Genomic DNA, 23669 nt, shown 5'->3' with positions numbered 1-23669 from the left:
TGTAGTGGTATCTGCACAACACTGGGAAGCTGTGATGAACTCTTGGCTTTTAATCTTTCAGATGGGGAGCCGGGAGGATCAAATGCAGCACTGAAAAATGGCCACCAGGGCAGATGCGAGGGCGAAGACGTCCAATTCCTGTGTCGTGTTTGGTCTTGGGCTGCTGTAGGACAAAGAACTCTGCCCTTTGGCATTTAGAAAATGGAGCCTCCTTTCATGGAGGCGGGAAGAGTGATCACCCGAGGCTGAATTTAACGCCTGTGAGTATGGTCTCCGAGCGCTTTTGTGGAGTCGGCGGGTTCATTAGAATCGAGCGAATCGCTGCTTCCAAGTGGTGGTGGAGGGGAGGGTAAGGAATGTCAAAGCCTCAGGACTGTGAAGAGGATTTTAAACATGCCAGGAAGCAGATCTTTTCTAATAAGTGCAGCAATAAGGACAAGGAAGTACGAGGCTGGACTTTTGCTAGCACACAAAGGAAGTCTTATCTTTGGTTTCACACGTAGGATCTTTGCTACCTCAATGTTTGTTTCTGAGCAAGGGGATCCTCCCCCGCTGATTTACTTAGACTGGTTATTGGATTTGACTGGCGGTGATCTTTTCTTGGGAGTGCATGGGTAGTTCACTTGTTTTAAGCTGAACTTTACAACGTTACCTCTAGAGTGAAATGCCATGCACTTCTGTGCTTGTGGCACACATTATAATTGATATAGTAAAATAAACGGCACAGACAAGTGACTAAGGTGACTAGTGGGTAGATAGCTTTGCTTTTGGCCAGGGGGTAGGCTGGATGACCTTTAACTCTCTCCTAGGCTTAAAAGTCCCACATTTATATGGACTGAAAACTCAAGGATAACAGGGACAACTCACCAGGGCTTTTTTTCTGGTGGAACTCAGTGGTGGAACTCAAGACCACACAATGACATCACTTTGGGTCAGCTGGAACAAGGGGGGAGTTTTTTAAAGTTTAAATTGCCCTCGGCAAAAATGGTCACGTGGCCGGTGGCCCTGCCCCCTGATCTCTAGACAGAGGGGAGTTTAGATTGCCCTCTGTGCCGCCTGGCGGTGCATAGGGCGATCTAAACTCCCTTCTGTCTGGAGATCAGAGGGCGGGGCCATGGTCATGTGACCATTTTTAAGAGGTGCCAGAACTCCGTTCCACCACGTTCCTGCTGAAAAAAAGCCCCGCAACTCACAATTTTAAATTGTAAAATTTTGAGCAGTTGGATCCAGTAATACCAGTGGACAGTCACTACAGCAATTGTTGAGAAAATATTACTGGTAAGACAGGCCTTGCCTACCAGCAAGGGCCAGAAGTCCACCACACTTGTGCAAGATTACCTTCATTAATGTGACAGGAGAACATGGAGCACAGCCGCTGCCCTCCAGCATCCAAACACCTTTGCAAAGTGTCCCCAGGCTACCCACCTAAAGTTCTACAATAATGAGTTCCAAATAATTGATAGAGCTTTAATACCTGCAACTAAGAAAGGCTTGTACTGTGGGCACCATCCCCAATTTTTGTCTCCTTCCATCTCTTGCATAGTCCCCAGAATTAAACTGTAGCACTTAGCTTCATTTCTCAAAGGCCTTATATATGAGGGCCCAGTCACCATGTAACAGATTTCCCCAATGAAGCGAATTTAGTTTAGTGCTGCAAGATGCTACCCTGATATTCATGTTCGTATCTTGGGCCTGGCTCCGAATGTGATGGGCCCAACACAGGAAAGAGGCCACACCTTTCCTCTTTTGGACTGAGCCTTTGAGGGAAGGGTCTGGTTCCAGGATTAGAGGGAACTATGGACTGACTAGGACCTACTAGAAGCAAGGCTGAACATAGCTCCAGTTCCCTGCAGGGAGGGGGGCCTGGTTAAAATGGTCCTTCTAGAGAAGCTCATGGATTCTAGAGGGCCAAGCAACAAGTGATGCCTAACACAGGTTGGACACTTGTCAGCTTCCCTCAAGTTTTGATGGGAAATGTAGGCGTCCTGGTCTTGCAGCTTGGCTCTCCGATTGCTGTCCAGTGGACTTTTCAACTGTCACTTGTCCAACATTCCACCAAGCTGCCTACATTTCCCATCAGAACTTGAGGGAAGCTGACAAGGGTCCAATCTGTGTCGTTTGTCACTCGTAGTTTGGCCCTAGGTTTTGAAGATTTCAGGATTCCAAGCACATGCTATGTTGAGGATGTGATAGGAGCTTGGAATGTGAAGCTCCTTGAAGCTATTGACAAAGTTGCTCCCTCCAAAGGAGTACAGTGCTTCCTCAACCACCAAAAAAAACCCTTCTATCCCTACAATTGTGGTTTATCCCAAAAAGAAGGTCATGATTGTGTTTTGAAACTGAACCTGTAGTTGACCAAGGGCTTTTTTTCAGCTGGAAAGCGGTGGAACAGAGTTCCGGAACCTCTTGAAAATGGTCACATGGCCAGTGGCCCCACCCCCTGATCTCCAGACAGAGGGGAGTTTAGATTGCCCTCCGCGCTGCGGCGCGGAGGGCAATATAAACTCCCCTCTGTCTGGAGATCAGAGGGAGGGGCCACTGGCCATGTGACCATTTTTGCCAAGGGTGATTTAAACTTTAACCCCCCCCCTTGTTCCAGCTGACCCAAAGTGACATCATTGTGCGGTCCTGAGTTCCACACTGAGTTCCACCACCTCTTTTCCCAGAAAAAAAGCCCTGAGTTGGCCTATTCAGAGATGTAATCAGGATTCTTAAGTTTGAACTGTTCTACATTACTACCACACATTAATGGGTTTTTGTTAGAAAAATGGCATACTCAGATCCCCTCGGAGGAAGGAGCAATGGGCACCTGCATATCCTGAAGATCTTAGGGAGGTCCAGAAGACAACATCAGCTTGTTCACATCACAGCTGCATACTTCTCTTTCCTTGCCATACAAATGATGATTGGGAGGGGGGATGAATTCACTTCTCCCCATCTTTATCAGCCTTCAGACTCCTGTTCACATTTGGTCATCCATTTATTTCAGTGTGCAGCCTACTCCATTCAAAAGGTTTGAGATAAATCCTGCTGAATTCTAAGCTCAGGCCAAACAGCTATAACAACTCCAGGGCAAACCTACTTGCAATGGCTAGTCTTTAAAAAAAAACCCTCTGTGACATATGGAAAGTTGTTCCACATTTTATTTATTTAACTGGATCTATGGCTTATTCCACACCAAAAACTTGAGAGTGAGTAATAATGTGCCAAATTAAAAAAAAACCAGCTTCAATTAAAAGCATATTTTCATATCTAGAAAACTCACAGGCCTTATCTTTGGCAAGTTTCCAGAGAAAGAGAATTCCAGGGCTGAGGAGCAGTGATCAAGAACATCAGCATTCATTTTTCTGGGCAAAGTCAAAGTAGAACATAGAAAGGGGGGGGGGGCGTTTCTTATCTAGTGCAGATTCTGCACACGTTGAATAATGCACTTCCAATCCTCTTTATAGATCACCTCAAACGATTGATAAAGTGCATTGAAAGTGCATTATCCAACGTGTGCGGAATCAGCCTAAACTAGTGTGGCAAGGCAAGCAACCCAAAAGTGCCTCTCTGGTGCACCCTGTGGTGCAAACACGGTGCTTAAATTATTACCTGAAACGACGATGGCACTTTAGAACAACATGGTCTCTTCTTTACAGTTAGGATGAAGCATTTAGGGCTTTACAGGTGAGGCGCACCATGCAACCGCAGTCATCATCTGCAAGCCAGGCATCACCCGAAAAAAACCTACCCAATCACTTGATAATGCACCTGTCGAACCTCTGAAAAGATAAATAATACAGCAGTGAACACAGAGGAAATCAAAATCCGTACGGCTTACATTGTCATAGTTTGTTCACAGTAGATGTGTATACACACACAGATGCTATTTGGCTTGGAACCTGAATTTGTGTATTATCTCCTTTTTCAGAACCCAGGAGCTATCACTGCGGGGGGGGGGGGAAACAGCACTCCTTTCTGAGCCTTGAATAGAGAGGCCGGGGGCCGGGGGGCGGGGGGGGTTTGAAGAGATCATTAAATTATAATTTCTATACACAATTGGGATGAGGATTTCCTACCAACAGGATTAATGCGAGCACAAAAATCCAGACTCAAGCCGCTCAGCAAAGAGGAGAGCAGTTTAGTGTCTAGTAAATTTGATTGCTGTGAAAACCCTGACACATCATAATAGCACAATCCTATTTACTGCAGCAAGCAGGCTGGATAATACTGGTTAATACCGAGTATAGTGTGTGCCATCAGCTCACAGCTTTACAGTTTGCATGCTCGTCTTACTTGAAGGTTAATACTCCTTGACAGCGTATGCAGTAAACCAATGCCACAAATTGAGCGCCGATCCTACAAGCTGCAAATCCTACCTGGAAACATAAGTCACGGAGGGTGGGGTGGGGAAGAAACAGAAACAAAAGGATTCTATTTCCATAACTTATGCCGGCGTTCTCAGGAACTTGAACCCAAATACATTTCCATACAGACAGTTCCCATCAGCCTGGGCAAAATTTACCTGTCAACGGAGAACAATAATCACTGAGAACCTTTTACCCCAACAGAGGCCAAATCTGACACAAAAAAACAAACATGAAGGCAACGTCTGCAGCCATGCAAGCTGGGAACCAGTTTACACATTCTGCTTCCAGGACTGAGGGTTTCAATATTCAGGGATTTCTTTTGCAATGATTGGAGCTGCAAGGGGGATCTGGAGATTGGGAGAGGCAGATAAGAAGACAGGGCTTAGCAGCTATGGAAGAGAAGCACACAGCCTTGTCTTCCCTGGTCTTTGAAAGCACTGCTCAGCTCCCCTCTGTTAACGTCGCCCTGACAACATGGTACTCCTGCCTCTTGAAACCTGAAGTGTCCAGGTACTGATGGAATCCATCTTGAAAAAACAAGAGTTTGCGAGAGATCTGTGAGACGAGGAACCAAACGGTCGGGACATTCTGAGAATATGCAGTTTTGTCTCCTTATGCAAAAGTAAACCAAAATGACATTAACACCTCTGTTCCCACCCCTGGCCGAGAGAAACGAAAAAAAGAAGAAGGCTGGGTAAATCCAGTCAAGCAGCTGGAGCAACTGAGATGAAAATCCACTGGTGCCAACTAAGGCCTCTGAGTAGGTAACTGGAGATCTTAGGTTTCTAGGCCTAGAATAATTTAATAACTTTGCTTTTTATAAAGTATATAATTTAATATACTTTGCTGTTTGGGGAGGCAAAATCAGAACTAAGGGTCCAGATCAATTATATTCCCATGTAATCATGTACTCCTACTCCTTTGCTAAGTCCTTCATATGATTTCTTGTGTTCTTTTACTATCTCTTTCAATAAATCATTTAATTTGCTTCTGTTAAAACTCTTGAATCTGTGCCTTCCTGACTAGTCCAGCTTTCGCCTACTGAGGAGCGATAAGGACCTCAATTCTATCCTCTTGATTCTCTAGCAACAAGGGTTAGAAGCTTGCCTGTAAAGGGAAGCCCAGAAAGCCAAAAGCTGTGTCGCCGCTCTGGAATTCGTCAAGTCTCTCCTCTGCTATGGAAACACACTATCTGGATTTTGGCAATTCACTCCTTGTCCTTTCATCTGCAACATGGGGGATAGTAATGCTAACCTACTGTACAAGGAGTTTGAAAGGCTTGTTGTAAGTTAAGAATAAGATAATAACTTTGATGGATTAGGCTAGGTACCTAAGATTCAACATCCTGTTTTCGGAGGTAACCAACCAGTGGTTTTCAGGAAGCCATAAATAGGGTCTGAAAGCAAACACCCGTTCCTGCAGTTGCAGCTGACATCCAGCGGCATACTGAATCTGAACCAAGAGGCTCCCTTTGACCACTGCGGCTGACAGATCCACCCTCCTCTATGGATCCGTCTACATTCTTTTAAAACTCAGCTAAGCAGTGGCACATACCGAATACCAGCACAATTTATGCACGGTGCCCAGTTGTATTTATTTTGCCTGACCTAATAGTGACAATTGTACTGGGTGACCCATAGGCCTATGGAGGAGGGAAAAAAAAGTCTCCCCAGAAAATAACTGCAACTATTTGAGGTGACATACCGATATGAGATATTATAATATTCCATAGTAATGGCCACAGAACCATGGAGTATGCGATGCGTAGCACGTATACAGAGTTTACAGCTAGAACAAGGTTGGCCTGGTTTAATGTACTTCTCTGACGTTGCTGTATAGGATATTTTCATTATATTACGGTATATATGCAGAACTTAAAAGGGAGATCCTGCTCGGCCATGAGGTTTACTGGTTGCCTTTAAATCAGTTTCTGATTCAGACCTCAGGGGTCCTTCCCCCTCCGGAGTCCTGATCTTCCTCATTCGCAAGGAAAAGAGACAATCGAGCCTTTTGGCTTTCCCAGCCCGCTCTTTGGGTGTGACATCTTTTGTTCCACTCTGGCCAGGTCCATCTGTACAGCTGAGGGCTGTGCTGTGGAGTGAGATAGCTCGCCTCCTGTCCTTTTCCTTTCGCCAGTCTTTTATCAGAATGGGTAAAAGGGATACCATTTGGGAGGGGAGTGGAGAGTATATGCCTGGCAGAACATCTCCGTCCTACAAGACAGAAACATGACTAGCAATAAATGCCCCCCGCATTCAAACAGAACAAAGACTACCAAGAGTCATAGATGGACGTTGGAATAAAGAAATGAGAAAAAAAATCAGTGTAACTACCATCCTGAAACCTAAGAAACGTTACGTGTAGAGTTACAGAAAAGGGAGCAAAACTACTCCACAGCATTTTTGGACAACCATGTTTGCAAAATGGTGAAGTGGTTGGGTTGTGAAGCAGCACTCTGCTGGTTTGACTCCCACTACTGCCCTGAGCTCTGCAGGTGGACTTGGGTAAGCCACTCCTCTCAGCCGAGCTCCCCAGCGGCATTGTGGGGGTAATAATAGCACAGACCTTGTTCACCGCTCTAAGTGGAGCACTGATCTCTCTAGAAGAGCAGTACATAAGCGCACTTATCATTATAGAGAGCTGCTATAGCATAGCAGTTAAGTGGTTGGGCTGCAAATCAGCACTCTGCTGGTCCAACTCCTACTATTGTCATGAATTCTGCAAGTGGCCTTGGATAAGCTGCTCTTCTCAGCCCAGCTCCCCATTGTGGGGACACTAATCTGTCTAGATGAGCTCAGTTTTGCCATCTTCTGGGCATAGAGTTGGGGTCACTGGGGGTGTGGGGGGAGGTAGTTGTGAATATCCTGCACTGTGCAGGGTGGTAGACTAGATGACTCTGGAGGACCCTTCCAACCCTATGATTCTATGCGTTATTACTATGTGGTGGACATTATATTAGTATAACTACATCATAATCCAGATCACCATCAGTCTTCCACCATGAGATCCATGAGAAAGGACCACGAGCTCTCAAAGCAGCTTTCTTTCAGAGCCACAGGCTTAACAGGTTGCTCTGCTCCCTCCCAAATACTCTTTTGCACTGAGACCACATTGTTTCAGAGAGCTGTCCGACACTTTTCATGATTTCCTAATAACACAATGGGACCCCTCATAATTCTTCTATTTATTTCAATGCACTGGCCTTCCTTTTACAAGGGATGGAGGATACACACATTACTGAGCTTATCACATATATAAATTACACAGTGAATTATCTGTTTCCCATATGAAGCAAGCATTCACTTTAGGATGTTTATGAGCATGATAAATTTCTGCATTGTACATTTAACATTACACTGTATATCTTGGTTCAGGTTATGATAACTGAGTGTTTCCTACATGGCAGGTGGCTGTAAGACTTCCAGCTCTACTAGTTCCAGTTATTGAAACAATCACTACTTGGTGCTTGCAACTAGGTGACTGGCAAATTATGAGTCCAATTGAAAGTCAGATTTCTAAGAACTAAACCCAGTGAATTATCCGTTGAATGACACTGGCTATAATTATACCCGTTCTGGCATCTATGTCCAAAGCACAGATGACAAGATATGCTTCACACAATTTTGAAGCACGCCGGACTGCGGAGGGATAGGTGGGTTCCTTGGTAAACGAGCAAAGGGTTGGTTCTGTTCCATTTTTAACATCTGCGCTTTGGAAACGAAATAATGACGCAGCATAATGACGGAGTAGCTAGGAGCATTTTGCTGAGGACTCCTGCTGGAGGGAAAGCAAGCTCTTCCATTATGAGCATCTTCATTATTTCAATCTATTTTCCCCACTGATTTGCCGTTTCCCATAGAAGAATGGCAATTAGCCCACTACGGCTTCCAGCCTTCTGTACCATTGGCTCGGAGGCTTTCATTCAACATTTTCGGAAAGAAAAGCTGCACCTTTACATCCTCTGCTCTGGAGCCTAGTTCGCAAAACTGCTCTGGTATCAACGTGAATCAGGAGAATTAGCTCATATATTCTCCGAATCCGAAGAGCCAAATGTCCCTTTAGTCCTGATGAATGCATCCCTCTCTTGAAATCTAATGTGGGAAACTCTTAAATAATGAGTTTATAGCCTGAGCAGATATACTACATAAGGTGGTTATTCTTTAACTCCTTTGTTAAACTATTTCATCTTGCTTAGCTGCTGTGGAGGGTGCAATAACTCACACCTATATGCCACCAGTGACCTGCAAATACCGGCAGCTGTTTGGGGAATCACTTTCTTCCCCCCCTACCGAAGTATCAAGAGGATTTTTTTTTCGCACATAAACCAATTTTATGGATGGTTATTGCCCCCAAGCACAGAATTGTTTATGTTTTAGCATCTGAGCTGTCAGTGGCGGTCATTCACTCGGTCCTGTATTAATCCTCGCCAAAAGCTTGGTGCCTCTTCATGCTGGCCTCTGAAATATTTTCAAAGTGACAGGCGTCATCTGGCAGTGAATATGTATAATAACTTGGGTCTAGGCGGAGGGCACTGTACTGACACTAATCTATTGTGTTGTCATTCCCTTTATTATCAATGACTGCGGCGGTGCTTCTGCCGCAAAGAGAAACAAGAATGCGAAGCTACTAATTGGAAAAAAAAGCGAATAAAGAAGACAATTAATTAGATGGAGGAGGCTTGACACTCAGCGATGCAATAGACACAAATGCCGCCTATCAAGATCCAAGGTGATTTCCCAAAGAACCCGTGTTGTATTTATCTAACATTCTTAGCCAGTACAGCCAGTCTCAGCTTTGCTTTCTCATTCCTTTCATTTTGAGAAGGATGGAAGCTCCCTCCACCTTCAACAGCACAGCCTCTATTCGGTGATGCTGGGGAAAGATCTCTGAATTCATTTTTATTTTATGTATCTATTTTTTATTTACGTTATTTATAGTCCGCCTTTCTCACTGAGACTCAAGGCAGATTACAGAGTATAAATCAATATGAACATGGGTTGGAATATTCAATGACCAATACAATAGGGTAAAAACAGCAGGAGTTTGAAAATAATCAGAACTTTTTCACAGAGGGGAAAAATAATGCTGAAACAAAACATAACCAGGTTGATATGACATATTAAACAGTGCAGAACAGTAGGAACATACTTACAGCAACAGACCGTTCACATATTATAAATCTGATTAGACACATTTCGAAAAGGCTAACTCTTAGTAACTAATGCTTCCTTCTTCACAAACAGAATGCATCTGATTATCAACATTTAGTACAACTGTGTTTAGTGCTAGAGGAAGGGCCATAGCTCAGTGGCAAACATAAGGCTCCGAGGTTCAGTCTGTGACATCTCCATTTCAAAAGGCTCTTAACTAGCAGGACAGAGAAATACTTTTGCTCGCGACCTTGCAAAGCTCCTTCCAGCAAGAGCAGACAATACTGGGTTAGAGAAGCCAATGGTCTGACTCTGTAGCATCCTACAAATAACTGTTGGCATTTCTATTTTCAAGGGGAGTGTGGCTATGACTTCTTTGCTTATGGTACGCTTGGTGCAATTTGTGAGCTTTTGAATGGGCGACTAAGTTGCCCATTTAGATTGCCCACAGTTTCCAGAATTGCTATCATAAGTGTAACATATAACAGACTGGGCTATCATGCCTCCTAACGGCAAGCTTTTTTGTTTATGATTGAGACTGGAGAAGCCCCATGAAGGCCAGACTCTGGCTCAGTTCTTTGTGGTTTATAGTTTCTCCCAATTACAAACTGCGGCAGGGCTATTGCCTTGATCTCCTGCCTGCAAGAATCCCAGAGAAATCTGGCCAGCTGCTCTTAGACGCAAGGATCTGGGTGAGATCCATCTTTCCCCCAATCCAGCAAAGCGATCCTTCTGTTCTGAGAAACGGTTGTGGGACTGAGCCCTGAACAAAAAACAACACATGCAGTACCACCACTCCTTTTTTCATTTCATTGTCCTCATGTGACAATAACCAGCAACTGGGTGTTTTACCACCTGGGGGAACCAAGGAGGCACCCAAGGGAAGAGAGAGAAGAAGACCAAGAAGGTGTATGGGCTCCTCAATCTTTGGAAAATAAAATGTCTCTCTTCCAGGTTGTGAATGTAAACGCTTCCATTCAACAGAATCTAGAAATCTTGGAACCGACAATTTCTTTGAGATTCTTTTTTTTTTTTAAATCAGCAATTCTTTAACGGCTTCCTTAGAGATGAGAAGAGCCGCCATTGGATGCACAACCACATCTCTGACCTATTCTTGATTGGCGTGTTGGTCAAGCCCAGCAGAAGACCCACATCTGTCCTCACCACAGCAAAGGAAGAGGCTGCCCCACCCCAGACTTCTACCAGGCATGTCGGGTCTCAAAGCGCAACCTCCTATCTTTCAGAAATGTTCTGCTCCCCCTGCCCCAGCAGTTTGCTGAGGTTCTACGTGGCCCTGGCTCAACCCTCCTCTACCTGAATCAGTGTTTTCCTCCTTTTCTAGATGACCGGTTCCTGGGATCAACGCGCACAGAATTTTACCGGACGCAGTAAAATTCCTCACGAGGCTATTCTACCACGCCAGCAGATGTTTCACCTCCGTGGGCCCTCACAGAGCAAAAGCCAGTTGATTTGCCATAGCGGAGAAAACAAATTGAAGCAGCAGCGCTCAGCCTGGCACAGAGAGTCACCCATGGCCACTCTCTGCGGGAGCATGGAAATGAAGCAGCCGCCGCTTGCGAGTAAGAGGGTAGAATCATCTGTGGCCTCGCTACAGGCAGAACCATCTGTAAAATAAAAATACAAGCTACACCTTGTAATATGCTGAAGGATAAAAAATTCCAAAGCACAAACGTATGTCGCAGATGTGAAACACCTGGCATCCACCATCATTTGATCTCAACAGGTTTCATGCAAGATATCTGCCATATCCTCCTGCAGCATTTAGTTGGCCACTGCATGAGAAAGGAGGGTGGCCATTGGTCTGGTCCAGCCCAGGCCTTCTCGTGAGTTTTAAATTATCTATGCACGTTCATTTCGATGCCTGTTTACAGCTTTGGAGGTTGTTTCTTTTGACAGAGCCCACAGTCTGTAATTACTGCACCCAAAGTCCAACTGCTTCCAAAGTAGCATACATTCATAAGCACAATTTCTGCGCTGGGTTGCACTCTGCGCTGATAGACACTGATTGAACAGAAGGCCAGTCCTTTCTTTTTGCTTCCTATCTTATTCACAAACTTCTGACAATCATGGCCCAAACCAGAGGTCAAAATACGGCACATTAGCAACATTTATGTGTCACACACTCTCTGGAACCATGACATATTGTAACCATCTTTTTAAGCTCCTTGTTTCTATAGCCCTTAAAATTTAAGGCCAGGTATATTTAAACTTATGCAATTAATATCAACATGAAAATCTCCCTTGGAGAAATCTGGATCACTCCCTAGACTCCACTCTCCAGCTGTCAAATCTTAACCAATCTAAACAGGGCATTCAGAGATGCCCCAAATGGCTGGTCCCCAGCTGAAGACTCCTTTCCTGGGAGACTCACCAAAATGCAAACCTCTTCATTTTTTTTTAAAAGGGCAAGATTTCTCTATTTGAGCTTCCTGGGGGGGTGGGGGACATGGTCAAGACACTAAAACAGGCCAAGCTTCTTCACATTAGGCATTCACCAAGGGCAACAAAATATTTACGGGAGCACCCAATTTCCACCCTGCCCCAGCTTTATTTTTTAATTATTTATTTGCGTCATTTATAGTTCGCCTTTCTCACTGAGACGCAAGGCGGATTACACAGTATGAGGTTAATACAATCAGTATCAAGTAAGTACATTTCAATACAATACCATAAGGTAAACATATACAAGTTGAAAGACATAGCATCAGCAAGGATCCAAGACATAGGAGAGATACTGAAGCGAAACATAATCAATTCTAGGACTAACATTAGACAACATGGAGTGCCGGTCGTACATAGGAGTACATATTGAAAGCAGCAGACAATATATAAGGCAAAAATAGTGATGAAGTCTATGATCCCCAATTTGTTAGTGAAGCATCTGAGACCCCATCCATACAATACAGTCCTCCCATTTGAGTAAAAAGCCTTTTTGAATAGCTCGGTTTTGCATCGTTTATGAAAAGCCAGGAGAGTGGGGGCTCTCCTGGCCTCCTCAGGCAGGCCATTCCACAGGATAGGGGCCACCACAGAGAAAGCCCTTGTACGGGCTGCTGATGACTTCACCTGTGTGCAGCCTGGCACCTGCAGGAGACCCTGTTCAGATGAGCAAAGCTGCCGTGGAGGAACAGAGGGAGGGAGGTGGTTCTGTAAGACTTTACAACTTAAAGTCCTTCTCCATCCCCCACCCCCAATTTAAAACTTAGTCTAAAACTGGGTAACAAGAATTAACAGCAAACCCTTTCATTAAAATGGAATAAATGCTTCCTCACCCTCTCTTCCAGTCGAGCCAGCTGCTCTTTGTAGTAAGTGTCATGCTTCTTCAGCTCTCTGTCTTTCTCTTCCAGCTGCTTCGCCTGGAAAAAAAAGCAAGACACACAAAGATAAAACTGGATCAAGAAAAAGCAACACCAGCAAAGCAAAAGTCTGGTATAAATTGTGCCCATTAACAGTTACACTGAGATGGGAGCCTACAGCCTGCTCGGTTTGCCAAGCCAGTATATTAATAAGATCATGATTAGCGCATTGAGAATGTTAAGTGCCTGCCCATTGTTCTTCCCTGTTTGCTCAACAGCTGTGCCACAGTTCACAAGACCATGCCAGGCAAACAGCCCTGGAATTAATTCCTTCGTGAAAGGCTGGCATTACAGCTTGCGGGAGAAAAACAACACTCTGAGGCAGCCAGCAGGTCAGCATAGGGAAATTCCTGGGATAATTTTTATTTATTTTACTTTGTTTATACTCTGCCCTTCTCCCCAATGGGGACCCAAAGTGGCTTACGTCGTTCTCCTCTCCTCAATTTTATCCTCACAACAACCCTGCGAGGTAGGTTAGGCGGAGAGTCTGTGACCGGCCCAAAGTCACCCAGTAGCTTCCATGGCAGAGTGGGAAATCAAACCTGGGTCTCCCAGGGTCTGACACTTTTACCACCGTGTCGCTGGTATAATGACTGATTTAGGGTACTGTCAAATTTCTGAAATCTCACTGTTGGATTAGATGCTTAAATCCAGTGCACACTCGAGCAAAATATTATGAATGACTCAGGCCACACCTACATTACACAGGTAAAGCACTTTCACATTGTTTTATTGGTCAAGGTCACCAATGCCTGACCCCTTCAACACATTCTGGTAATTGTAGCTTGACAGAACTGGCAATTCTTGTGGCCTGGAGGTGGAAAGATTATTTGCTAGGGATGGATACTCCAGCAACATCTCGTTTCCCCCCAACTCTTAAGTTCCCAGACTATGGCAGGAAGACATGATAAAGCAACTCTGATGGTTGCAGTAATTCAGATTAAAAACACATTGCAGTAAGCAATACTGAGCAGTATAAAGCAATACACTAGCGTTCTGGGTGAACTTCTCAACTTTGCATGAATTGTCTGTGTGTGTTTTTTTTCAGAATGTTAGGTAACCAAAACAGGTGTACTTTCATCTTTGACAACTAATTAAAAATGGTGGACTCTATCTAGATTAATATGCTTCTATCAGAAAATGAACCAATGGTGATCTACCAACTTAACTCTTTCTATCATTTCTCAGAGATTTATAGTTTTGTTTTGCAAGTTGGCTGCAACGTCATCTTTGGGCTAATTAGAAGGTTATACAATAGAAACTACGAATATTTAATGAAGCATCAAACCAATCATAGTTTGTTTGTGCTATCACATGAAAAGATCTTAGATATTTGCATAAGATAATCTATAAAACATGCAAAAATAGAATGTTAAGAGTTCTGACTGGAAGAAATCTCATGAGGATTTAGGCGCGAATTTTATCTTTGCATTGCATGCTATGGGAATCTTAATGCATTTCATAGAAACTTTGATTGTTTTAAACTTAGAGTTAATTAGGAAATGTTAGCAAACCTAATACTTATTGCCTTTCTGTGTTCTGTTTTTGTAAGAGTTATAATAACCATATATATTTTGATAACTTGCTTCATTAAGAAACTAGGGTGAAATTTCAATAAAGGAAATATATAAACTCTTGAAAGGTGTCTGTGTATTTTGATGAGAAGGGGCAAAGCAAAAAGGACCCTATATAAATAAATAATAAGCAGAATTGTTCAAAGAGCAGTCCTGTTGGGCAGGCCTTGCTAATTGCTGAAAGCGATCCAAGAGTCAAAGATAAATCTTTCTTTTGAGATGGTAGAATCTTTGGTAAGCCACAGATAAGAGAGTCCATTACATGACGAAACTAAGCAAGTCCATGTCTGATCGGTGGCAGATACTTCCCGGGAGTCTCATACACTCTACCTTAAGTTCCATAAAAATAAATTATATAAATATAAATTATATAAATCTTTTAAAAGTCGCTCAGTCTGGCAGAGGCAGGCCAGAGTCAACAGCTCTACAGTGCATACAGTGTTTTCTGGGCTTTGACCCCTACTAAGCAGACTTCTCCAATATCACCCTAGGTCATCTGCAGCAGTGGCGTGGCCTCTCAGCAAAGATCAGGTCAGCAGGTTCCCTGCTTATGTGGCACGCGAATAAGGCAGCTGAGCCCGCACTGCCAGGGCCCCGATTCAAGACCCTGGGCACCTACCAAAAGTGCGGGTGACTCCTCCACGTGGGAGACTCCGAGCTTCCTTGCAGCAATACAATCCTTTCCCAGCAGGCTTTCAGACAAGCTCAAGCCATGCCAGTCCAAATGGTTTATGTCTGCAGCATGCATATGCCTGCCGAAATAAGACTATCCAAATCCTTGCAGCTATACAAAACTATGCTTGGCCGGATAATTAACCTTTTAAAATGTGAGTTGGCTCTAAGAAAACTGCTGTCAGCTACCAAGTTCTTCATTTCTCCCCAGTAAGAACCCAAAGCCCCTTACATAGTTCTTCTCTCCCCCATTTTATCCTCACAACAACCTTGTGAGGTAGGTTTAGTTTGGAGAAGAGGAGGTTGAGGGGGGACATGATTGCTCTCTTTAAATATTTGAAAGGCTGTCATTTGGAGGAGGGCAGGGAGCTGTTCCAGTTGGCAGCAGAGGCTAGGACCCGAAGCAATGGGCTTAAATTACATGCACAAAGGTACCGGCTGGATATTAGGAAGAACTTTTTCACGGTCAGAGTAGTTCAAAAGTGGAATCAGCTGCCTAGGGAGGTGGTGAGCTTCCCTTCACTGGCAGTTTTCAAGAAGAGGCTGGACGAATATTGGTCAGGGATGCTTTAGGCTGATCCTGCACTGGGCAGGGGGTTGGACTAGATGGTCTGTATGGCCCCAGAGTGTGTGACTGGCCCCAGGTCACCCAACAAAATTCCATGGCAGCGAGGCAATTCGAACCTGGGTCTCCCAGATGCTAATCCAACACTCGAGCCACTATAATATGCTAGCTCTTTTATTGTTTTTTGGGAAAACTTTCATGTTTGTGATAGAGGTACAAGAGAGACAGGTATGTCCTCATACAATTCCAAGCTGTAGCCTCAGACTTTCATCACTGAACATTTTTACTCACAAAGAGCTTTCCCCAATTTTCAGCGCTGCTGATCAAAGAGGTAATTTTATTCCCTATCAGCCCAGAGGAATGAGGTTTGCAAAGAACAAGAATGGAATGGTCGTCAAGGAGAAGAGATCCGTTGAGGCAGTAGGAGAGCGTGCAGCATTTCACCTCTAGGACACTCGTGAAATTCCATCCTAAGCTGGCAATAACCAAATGCCATCATCAAGAGCATGATTGACAGGCGACACCCCCACCCCAATGTTTCTTTCTGCCAAGCATCTCTCACAACCTCGTTCACTATTATCAGTGCATTTGTTATGGTAAAACCATAAAGAAAGAAATTCTTGAAGGTTCCTCTGCTAATCTGGTATGCCAAAGAACACAGCAAACCCATAAAGCTGTACTCGATTGGCACATACTCATTTGGGATGCATGATGTATCTAAGCGTTCCTAAATCTTTCAGTAAGGCCAGCATTCCTCAAGTGTGAGAGAAATACCTGATGGTATTTGAAGAGGCTGTGATGGAAGCAACCAGCTCTTACCTACCTCCTCCCCAGTGAAGTTCCAAGAAAAGGAATCAGCTTTCTTAACTTCCAAGCCTGAAACACACCAGGTGTCATTGGCCAGCCTCAGTCTGCTAACTTGCCGCCTGCTGTCATGTCCTCTTTGGAGAACGAGGAACTGGAAGAGCTGGCGGAGCCAGTCTCTACGTCAGAGGAGCCTGCATCGGAGCTGTCCACAGTGCAAAAAGAGCCTGCAGCGGACACGCACAGGATCTCAAGGGAAGCCAATAAGAGCGAGGGCACACACTGAGCGAGAGAGACCAGCACCAGAGAGGCTCGGGGACCCCCCCCCCCGAGCCAATCACTAGAAGGAAGCACCGAGAGTGGAAGGCGGTCTGGGAGCGCCAACGGAGTGCTCGCTTACGTGCACAGCATCAGGCAGTATCGGACACCAAGGCTGAGGAGCCAGAATCAGGGGATGAGGAAACACCTGCACCCCAGCCTCTTAACTAGAGCAGAGGATAAAAGTGGAAGCAACCTAGCTCGTCACTCCCTGTGACCTGCATTCCCGCACCTGGAAGCTTTCGACCTTCCTTTGCATCCTGCTCCCCATGGACGGAACTCTTGACTAATGACCTTGGCTTGAATCCTGGACCTGCACCTGCCTGCCTTGCTTCGAACTGACTCTCCTGTGTTTTGACCAGGACTATTGGACTTTTTGACCTGCCTGACCAGTTGGTGAGTGACCTTACATACTTCACCCACCTGGAATGGGTGCCCAGCCCCTGAGCGCGAGACCAAGATGCAATTCACAGAATTCGACATGTACCATTTTTGTCTTCCTTCAGTTTTTATTTTTCACCCTGAAAATCTCTTTTCAGTTGTTCTATCCTCCTAATAAGGAAAACAAGGTTGCACTTACCTGTAACTGTTGTTCATCAAGTGTTCTTCTGTGCAAACACACATGGGAACTGCACATGCGCAGGCTGGCCTGTGCATGCACAGTTCTGATGTGGGGCAGTACAGAAGACACAATGATGAACAGCTGATACTTGAGCCATACCTATCCCAGCCCAGCCATCTGACAGGCAGCTCTCAAAGATATCCACCTGCACATCTTTCTCAGCACTGCTGTCCACAATCTTTTTAACTGGAGACACCAAGGACTGAACCTGAGACCTCATGCATACAAATCATGTGTGTGTTCTATTACTGATCCTTGAGTTCCCCACCCCTAACATAAATAGATGCCTTTTACCGTATGGCACCTTAGGTCCATCTATCCCATACCTGTCATGGTAACTGCTGGCATCTCTTCAAGTTCTCAGGAAGAAGTCATATACAGCCTACTAGACAAGAACATTTAACTGGAAATGCAACAGGGATCATACCTTGTTACTACACAGTGTGTACTCTACTGTTAAGCCATCATCTCTGCTTGTTTTGAGGGACGGACAGAGCTAATAAGTTGGGCTTACACTTGGGAAGGCTAAACACCATTTCTTCCTGGTTTGCAGAGCCACACCTGTGACCAAGACACAGAATGCCTGCACTAAGGAAACCTATCAATTGACTTGTTCTCAGTCCCCTGTATGCTCCGTGTCTTTGCCATCTCCTCCCCACTACCTCGCCCCAGAAACAGTCAGACAGAAGGTCTGCTGTTTGTGAAACATTACTACCGCGAATAACTTTTGTTGCATCTGTTTGTACTATGTATGTTTTGCTCTCCTTATTGCATCTCTGACTTTACTGCTTACCTTAATTTCCAGCTCCTGGAAGCGTGCGGATTCAAAAAACAAAAAAAAAATCATAAACACGTGAAACATACAAGTTATAAACAGAACCATAATATATGTAAAATGATTACATGAACTTCCATAGCTGTGGCCACCTAGAGCACTTTATCCGCAGGGTGGAAATAACCTTTGCAACAAAAAAGAACGGTCAAGACCAGAGATGGGCATGAACCGGGAAAATTCCAAACTGTGCAGTTCATGGTTTGTCGTGTTTCACAAACCGTGAACTTTCACAAACTTGCACCGGTTTGCAAACCAGTTTGTTCAGTTCATGAAAGCGTCACTTTCAGGTCAGCAGAAGGTCTGCAGAGAGCCCCCCCTCCTGTTGCCTAGGAAACTAATTGGTCAGCACCAGGCTGCCTGCAGTGACAAACCAAAATACGAACCAAACAAACCGGGCTAAAATCACGGTTCGTGAGAAATAAGCTCCCATGAACAGCTGGTTTGTGAACCACGAACTGGCCTGGTTCGTGACAAACTTCAGTTCGTATTTCGGTTCATGCCCGCCTCTAATCAAGACTCTTAGTATCTTGGGCCAATGGTTCAATGTATAAAATAAGCAGAAGTGCAGAATGAAAATCTGATAATGGCTGGAGGTTTAAAATTTGGTCCAGTTCAAAAACAGTTTTGCCTTTACCTCAGTCTACATGTATCTCTCTATAAATACTTTAAAAATACCCTCCCTCCAACATTTCACAGGTAAAAATGGATTTCTTATCAATGGCTAGTACAGTATACCTATAAATACTAGACTTTTTTGTGGGATGCATCTTTTTGGCCACATATGGCAACAAAATGCTGTACTAGACGGACTCTTCATCCAAGCCAGTGACATACTGAAAATACCCTGTTTTCGCTATCAGGGATCTGACTCACCCTCCCCTTTTACTCATAGCCAAAGGATCTTGTTGACCATATGCTATGATCACTTCTTCATTCTGCAATTTTTAAGGGGGGGGGGTGGAATGGAGCGCGTTCTTTTGGTTAAGGATATAAGACAAACATATTAACTCCATAAGCTGTTATCAGCTGTTCATAATGCGCTTCAATATCTGCAGTGTGTGTGCCACTTGCAATGATCATGCCAACTCTTTATTCTTTCCTTTAGGAGAGTGAGGACTGTGGTTGCCCATTTGGTGTTTTCAGCAATAGCCCTGGAGCTGTGGAACAGGCTGCCGATGGATGCTCACTCCTCACTGTCCCTCTCCGTCATTCACGGGAAGTACAAAGCAGTCCCGTTTAAAAGAGTTGTTAACTGGATCTGTTGGATCGTTTTTTATCATTTTAACGTGTAAGATTGTTTTATTATTGAAATGTTTCATTAGCTATACTGTTACTGTTGTAAGCTGCCATTGGCTTATTTTTGGCAAAGAAAGGCAATATAAAAATATTCCAATAAATAAATGTAAGTGGGAGGCTGTGTACTGTATAATACCTTAGTATTCATACACATTGTGAACCAAAGACAAGATGCATCTGCCTCCAACCTAGAGATTTAAATTCTACAGACTCAGGAAACCTGAATGGCAACTCTTAACAACTCACACTAACCATTAAAAAAAAACAAAACATCCCCCAAAGAGCCCCTAAAAGGTAGAATTGGGGCAGGGATATACGAAAGAGTAGCATGAGAAAAATCAGGGTGCTCTCTAGTGAGAACTATTGCAGCATATGTATTCACTATCTTATGTGTTGCTATGCAAAGCCACAGCCTCTTCCCTACCCCCCACCTATACCAAAAGAGAGTTAAGAAAGTCAATAGTGTGGAAACAGGCAGAAAAAGTCACAGAGCAATTTACATTTCCAACAATACACCGCTCAGGGAAATTTAAGAGTATTAAAAACACACACACACACACACAAAAGGTCAGCTATGCATAGTGAGCGACTAGGAGAGATTGCAAGGCACCTAATCACAAACAAATTCTCCTCACCTACTTCAACAGATCAATTAAAAGCAATTGCCTAGACCTCTCCGAAGGAAAACAAAAGCAGCAAATTAACAGACTTGCTGCTGTGGAACGAGAAGGGAGAGAGAAAATTAAAGGGACACTAAACTTTAAGAAGTAGGAAATAAACACCCACCCCTGCCATCTTTTAAGACATCAATCTTGTCCACTCATGCATTTTCAATCAGTAGTTCTCACACCCCTTGATTAACCAATGCTTAACACTGGGGTTCTGAAACTCTGGGTCAGGAATAGGGGTGTGTGCTTCGGGAATCTGATTCGGGTAAAATACCTGAATCGGACCCAATCTGGAAAGCTTCGGGATTTCCGAATCCTGAAGCAAAGCTTCCCGAAGCATTCAGAATGCTTCAGGAAGCTTCGGGGGACCCGGGGGGGGGTAGGTTTAAAGGGCCCTTTCGCAAGCGTCAGGGCTCTTTAAACCTAACCATTCCCTCCCACCCTTTCCTCCCCACCCTCCCCACTTACCTGGCACTGGCAGAAGGGAAGGCTGACCCTCTCTGGTGGCCGGCCGCAGCAGCCGTGGCAGCGGCAGGCAGGAAGGCCCTCTCTGCTGGCTAGCCGCACTGGCTGTGGCAGCGGCAAAAGGGAAGGCCCTCTCTGCCAGCCAGCCACACCAGCAGCAGGGAAGGCCCTGGCTGCACAAGGTAAGTGGGGTGGGGGATGGGGTTAAGGGGTGGGTGTGGGTGTTTAAGGGTGGGGGCAGCCTCCCCCCTCCTTCGTCACTTCAGTATGCTCTGAATCTTTACGGAGCATACCGAAGCGACTTGGAAACCCGAAGTGGCATGCTGCTTTGGATTTCGGGGATTTCCTGACCTTTTTCCACAAAGGAGGGGACATAAATACCATAAATCAATAAAACCTGAATCTTTTCGGGTTGCACACCCCTAGTTAGAAACCCAAAACTGGGTCACAACTCTCTTCCAGGGAGGTCATAAGCTATATGTTTACGACTGCTAAACACGAAAAACAGAATATAAACTTGCATAGCATTAACTGAGGAGAGAGTTGTGCACCTTGAAAAGAACAGTACATTTAAAAATGGGAACAGCCAAAAAAAAATGTGAAAATCACTGCCTTGATAAATTGCAGCTGAATCTGCGAAAAGACTCCAATAAAAAGCAGAGCCAGCAAAGGTGATAATAGTGTTATCTATGTGGCAGCTCATTCACAAATGCAATTCTTGACATTGCAGCTACCATGTGATGAACATGCATATGTGAACAGTGTGATGTAGTAGTTAGAGTATGGCACTAGGATCTGGGAGATCCAGGTTCGAATCTCCAATCTGCCATGGAAGCATGGTAAGTGACCTTGGGCCAGTCATACAGTCTCAGCTGAACCCACCTCACAAGGTTGACTTGTTATGGGGATAAAATGGAGGTGAGAAGGCTGATGGAAGCCACTTTAGGTCCAGAAAGGAGGGGACATAAATACCATAAATAAATCAAATGAAATCATGTCTTGGAACAAGCAAGCAGTACTCTGTTATCTCTGACTCTTCCTGTCCTCCAGTCCTATCTACTGGTTAGCATATCTCAGTTCCTCCTAGTATATAGACCAGTTGGGAGTCAGGAGAAGCCACTTCATGTTGAGAAGAGAATGAACTAGTGAAGCAAAGAGAAAAGCACTTCATTTGTGGTGCAGCACAACTCCCAACAACTGAAAGACGATAATGAGGTGCTGTGGGAGAGCTGCTCAGCAAGGCTTTTTGCTCACAGTAAACAGAGCTTACCTAATATTTCAAACTGGAAGTACTAAAGGAGCATTTTGCACTTCTGAGGTTCGCACACATCACATCTGCAAGAAGCTTAAGTAAGAAATGATCCTCTGGCTATTATTTATTTACAGACTGCCTTTTTCACTGAGACTGAAGAAGGATTACTTAGTATAAGTCAAAGGATCTACAGCTAGGACCTCCAATAAACAATAGAATAGGGCATGGATCACATTAAATATGAAAACAGGCAGAAATCTGATACAGAGGTAAAACAATGCTGAATAAGCATAAGCAATTAAACATGACACATTAAACAATGCAGAAATTATGCAGAAGCATACTTACAGTAAGAGTACACAGTAGTATAGCCTACAGTCGTTATCCCTTTTCCAACTCCTCTGTTTGAACCCTTTCCTTACAGTACTGTCCTCCTACCAATGTATAAAATCCCTCCTGAATAATAACAAGTTGAATTTGCTGAAGGGAGCTTTGACACTTGAAAACTTACACCCTTGAGGCGCTACCGGACTTGAATCTTGCTTTACTCCTGCAGACCAACACAGCTACCCACCTGAAACTTATCTTCTGATGCCTAAAGAAGCAGTCTTGCAAGACTGCCTTAAATGAGGCTTAAATAAATTAGAGGGATAGGCCTGCCAATGGCTGACAGCCGCAACAGCTCAATGGCCAAGTTCAAAGGCAGAAAACCCCTTGGACACTGAAGCAGGGCTGCTGCGCTCGTGGCTCTGCTTGTGGGTTGGCCAAGACACAGGAAGAGAGGAGGCTGGACTAGACAGATCCTTGGCAGGATTCAGGAGAGTTCTATTAGTATTTTTATAACAACATGCATCAAGGCATGCCAACTCTGCACTCCTACCATTGACCCGGTTCTTTTATGAGACTCCGTTCTCCCGAATTAAACGGCCGGTCCATGCAGTCCAGTGCTATATACCCTGGCTACCAGCAGTTCACCAAGGTTTAGTCTTTCCCATCCTCGCTACTGGTGTTTAGGCAACCTTATAAATAATTTGCATGAGCAGAATCTACCAAGTGGCCAATGACATTTGTATTTTCCGTGTAATGCAACGCAAGCAAAAAGAAAAAAAATAGAGCCCCAAACCACAGCAATAGGAAGCATAAACATGCCACATTGGCAGAGAAGTCACTGATGAAATGCCTACTGACGAGGTAATATTATATTTATGGGGCTGCAGAACATGATCTCAACAAATATCAATTAGCCGTAACAAAATAATTAACAGTGGCCATGTATTCAATTAACTGAATGTTGCACTTTAGTTGTAAATGAGAAATCGTACAAGGTTCAGTGCCTCTTATCAAAGTATCTCTGATAAACCAAACACTAAGCTTAGCAACACTTTGAGGGAGGCGGTCACCTCTGTAAAATGTACTTTTTTTACTCACAGGTGCGCAAAGCCAATGTTGAATGAGGTGTTGCTGGAAGAGCTTTAAAGGTCATTGTTGGGACTGTGTATACTTTAGCTTCGCCTTGCCAAAGAAATATATGTGGATTGGGGGGGCGCACACATCTAGAACTCTATTATATGCGGGGTCCCCCCGCCCAAAAAAGCAGTGAATGTACAGTTTTGTTCTGAATAGTAGCTGTCAACCTGCAGGGAGAGGCTTTGTCCTCTATCCTTTCTATGCAATAATAGGCGAGTGGCAATCAATTGCATTGCCTCAAAAGTAACAGGC

At 44.4% G+C, this 23669-nt stretch overlaps 1 protein-coding gene across 1 annotated transcript in view; it reads right to left on the bottom strand.

Moving 5' to 3' along the window:
• The window catches only part of CHCHD3 (coiled-coil-helix-coiled-coil-helix domain containing 3), a 262616-nt gene that overhangs the window by 98254 nt on the left and 140693 nt on the right, over positions 1 to 23669 (bottom strand). Inside the window, exon 5 of the mRNA XM_054988628.1 lies at positions 12796 to 12879. Coding sequence (XP_054844603.1) covers positions 12796 to 12879 — 84 coding nt within the window. The remainder of the gene's footprint in view (positions 1 to 12795; positions 12880 to 23669) is intronic.

Source organism: Eublepharis macularius, chromosome 9 (assembly GCF_028583425.1).
Source record: "Eublepharis macularius isolate TG4126 chromosome 9, MPM_Emac_v1.0, whole genome shotgun sequence".
In the NCBI taxonomy this organism is placed as follows: Eukaryota; Metazoa; Chordata; class Lepidosauria; order Squamata; family Eublepharidae; genus Eublepharis; species Eublepharis macularius.
The sequence above is the reverse complement of the archived record's forward strand: the minus strand, read 5'-3'. Positions and strand labels throughout refer to the sequence as shown.